Source organism: Apis dorsata, unplaced genomic scaffold (genome assembly GCF_000469605.1).
Source record: "Apis dorsata unplaced genomic scaffold, Apis dorsata 1.3 scaffold_78, whole genome shotgun sequence".
Taxonomy (NCBI): domain Eukaryota; kingdom Metazoa; phylum Arthropoda; class Insecta; order Hymenoptera; family Apidae; genus Apis; species Apis dorsata.
The window spans coordinates 18245-21581 of NW_006263376.1; the positions used below are offsets into that span (position 1 = coordinate 18245).

Genomic DNA, 3337 nt, shown 5'->3' on the forward strand with positions numbered 1-3337 from the left:
TAATTAGTTTTAAAAATAACTATAAATATATATTCTTAATAATTTCATTTTCAATAATATTTTATTATAAGTTAATAAATTATACTTGTAATTAACTTTATTCATTCATCATATAATATAATGATTATGAAATATAATATAATGATTGAGATAATTTAAAATATTTAATATTTTATATTTATGTTAAATTTTTTTTTTAGTTAAAAGAGGGATGCCACGCAGCAAGCGTAGAGCGCCCTCTAGCACAAATCATCATACGACTATTGAAATGTCACCTAGTGCCCATGAGGAGGGTATATCAAGGCACCCATCAAAAAGACTTAGACATACATCTAGGTAAATTGCACTACAACATTTCAAATTTATACTGTATGTATATATTAATGGTAACATGAAATTAAATATTATAAACATATTCATTTCATACATTTCAATATTATTATTTAAATAATTTATTTAAATGATTTATTTTTCAAATTTATATTAAAAGATTCTTTCATATATATTATTCATTTTTTTTAGTGCAAGACGTTATACAAAAACAGAAGATGTTTCTACCACTTCATCTTTTTCTCAAAAACGTTGTATCACATGGTTTAGGGAGTATACAACACCTGATGATTCAGATACTCTTGGACCTGAAGGAATGGAAAAATTTTGTGAGGACATAGGTGTAGAACCTGAAAATGTAGTAATGCTTGTTCTTGCATATAAAATGAATGCCCGACAAATGGGTTTCTTCACACTCAGTGAATGGTTAAAAGGCCTTTCAGACTTGCAGTGTGATTCTATTAGTAAAATACAACAAAAACTTGAGTACCTAAGGAATCAATTAAATGATCCACATACATTTAAGGGAATTTACAGATATGCTTATGATTTTGCTAGAGTAAGTAATATGTTAAGAATATTTTAAAGTTTTTATAAACATGTGTATATATATATATACATATATATATACAGATAATATTATGAATTATATGTTAGGACAAAGATCAAAGAAGTATGGATATGGAAACAGCAAGAGTTATGTTACAATTACTTTTGGGAAAACATTGGCCATTATTCACCCAATTTGCTCAGTTCCTAGATCAATCGAAGTACAAAGTGATTAATAAAGATCAGTGGTGCAACATTTTAGAATTTTCTCGTACAATTAATCACGATTTATCTAATTATGATTTAGATGGAGCATGTGTGTAAATGTATTTATAATGATGATAAATATTTCTTAAATTATATATATTTAATATATGCATTTTTTTATAGGGCCAGTAATGCTTGATGAATTTGTTGAATGGTTAAAAATACAGCGAGGTGAAGAAGCATCTTCAACAGAAACTAGAGGCAGCTGAAACATTCAATAATAATAGTCTACTAAAATAAAAAAACACTCATTTGTCTTGTCATATTTTGTTAATAAGAAAATTTCTGTTTCTATCATAACCTCGCAACATTTCAGTTATCATCATTCGTACTATGTTTTTATTAATCAATAAGAATGTAAGTAGCCTATCTTAATATGATTCTGTGTTCTAAACGGACTCTGGTTAGAAATTTGCTAGATCATTTTTAATTACTTATCACCATTCATTGCTGATCCAGAGTTTGTCGCAGAAACTCTTGTGATTAAAAATAAATCTATTTTGATATAAGATTTACTTGTGCAATTTATAAAATATAATTTCAATTATAAAATGAAAAAATTAGAAGAAATAACATTATCTTATTGATAAAATTTTGTATAAAGAAGTATCATTTTTCTACTATAATTTCGAATTGCATTTTCATAAATTAATAATTGTAATAAGTTAATATATTTTAGGTATTAATAAACATAATAGTTTATGTTTTAATTTATTATAAATCAGACTTTATAAAATTACGTGTAAATTTATTCATAAACATATTAAAAATTCCTTAAGATATTTAAATATATTTCATAAAAATGTTTACAAAATTTAAACATATATATAACTGTTATCACAAAATATTTAATAATCACAAATACTTAAGTAGGATCATAAATCAAATAACAATGTATAGTATATAAGTGCTATTACAATGTTTAATAATATCTAAAATACAATAGAACACATTGGTACATATTAGCTAACATAAAATAATTCTTACACATACCATAAATATGTATTGATGTATATTAGAATATGAAACTTCTTATTAAAACAATGTAATATTTATAAAATATTTTAAAATTAAATTTGTTTTGAAACATTAGATAACATAGTATAATATTTTCTTTATCAAGTAAACAAATTTTAAACAAAAATTTCAAAAATTTTGTTTATATATACATATTTCTTTTATTTAATTAATTTTGACACATTAAAAATAAAGATTTTTTTGATAATATACTTTTCAACACTTCATATCATAAAAATTTTTGCGACAACTTAAATGGATTAATGCATGGTGATTATTCAAATAATTTGTATTATATTTTAGTTCAATCAATTGCTAATTTTTATCAATTAGGAGAATATTTGAATATACATCGCAATTTTAAATTTTATTTAATAAAAATATTTTGTCCTCTAATAATAACATAGATAATGCAATAATATTATAAATTAGTTCAATTATTACATAAAAATTGCTTAATTATGTGTATGTGTATATTTTTTTCTGCATGTCCACTTCTATTACAAATAATGTTATCATTAGCGATATAATATAAAATTAAATTTCAAATTTTTCGCTCATAACTTCCAAATTAATAGTAATCTTAATTCACAAATGAAAAGTATCTAATGGAAAATTATAAACCATACATCATAATGAAAAAATTAGAAACAAAAACTTAAAAATCATTGTATGTCGCTACAATACAATTGCGATGTGGAGAATGTAATGTAATGAAAAACGTAAAATAAATAAAATACTTTTTTCAATAATGTGTATTTTCTTTATTTATATAATGAATTTTTCATAATTATATTATTAATTGTATTTATAAAATTACTATTAATTTTTAATATTATTAATTATTAGTATTTAGTACATTTGAAAATCGCGCCAATATTTATCAGTATTCTATATCTATTTATTTTACTTACATATACTTATATGGGTACTCATATAACTAATGAATTTTAAAATTTTTCTTTCATAAATGCAAAATTAATGCAAATTTTACAAATAAAAAATATAAATTACTATAAATAAATATTAATAATTTAATATATATAAATATATTTTTTCAAAATTTCATAACAAAGATAAAATAAAAATAATCAATATGGTTAAGTACAGGTACTAACCATAGTAAGTTCGTAAGTTATTTTAATCTGATAGTTTTATTTTATTTACTTATAGA

The 3337-nt window shown here is 21.7% G+C and overlaps 1 protein-coding gene across 2 annotated transcripts in view; it reads left to right on the forward strand.

Annotated features, from left to right (window-relative positions):
• The window catches only part of LOC102677093 (DCN1-like protein 5), a 2654-nt gene extending 1155 nt beyond the window's left edge, over positions 1 to 1499 (forward strand). For both annotated transcript variants that reach the window (XM_006610772.2, XM_006610773.2), the window contains exons 3-6: positions 201 to 336; positions 523 to 889; positions 988 to 1195; positions 1270 to 1499. In XM_006610772.2, coding sequence (XP_006610835.1) covers positions 212 to 336; positions 523 to 889; positions 988 to 1195; positions 1270 to 1355 — 786 coding nt within the window. In that variant the 5' untranslated portion in view covers positions 201 to 211 and the 3' untranslated portion in view covers positions 1356 to 1499. The remainder of the gene's footprint in view (positions 1 to 200; positions 337 to 522; positions 890 to 987; positions 1196 to 1269) is intronic.
• The last annotated feature ends 1838 nt before the right edge of the window (positions 1500 to 3337 follow it).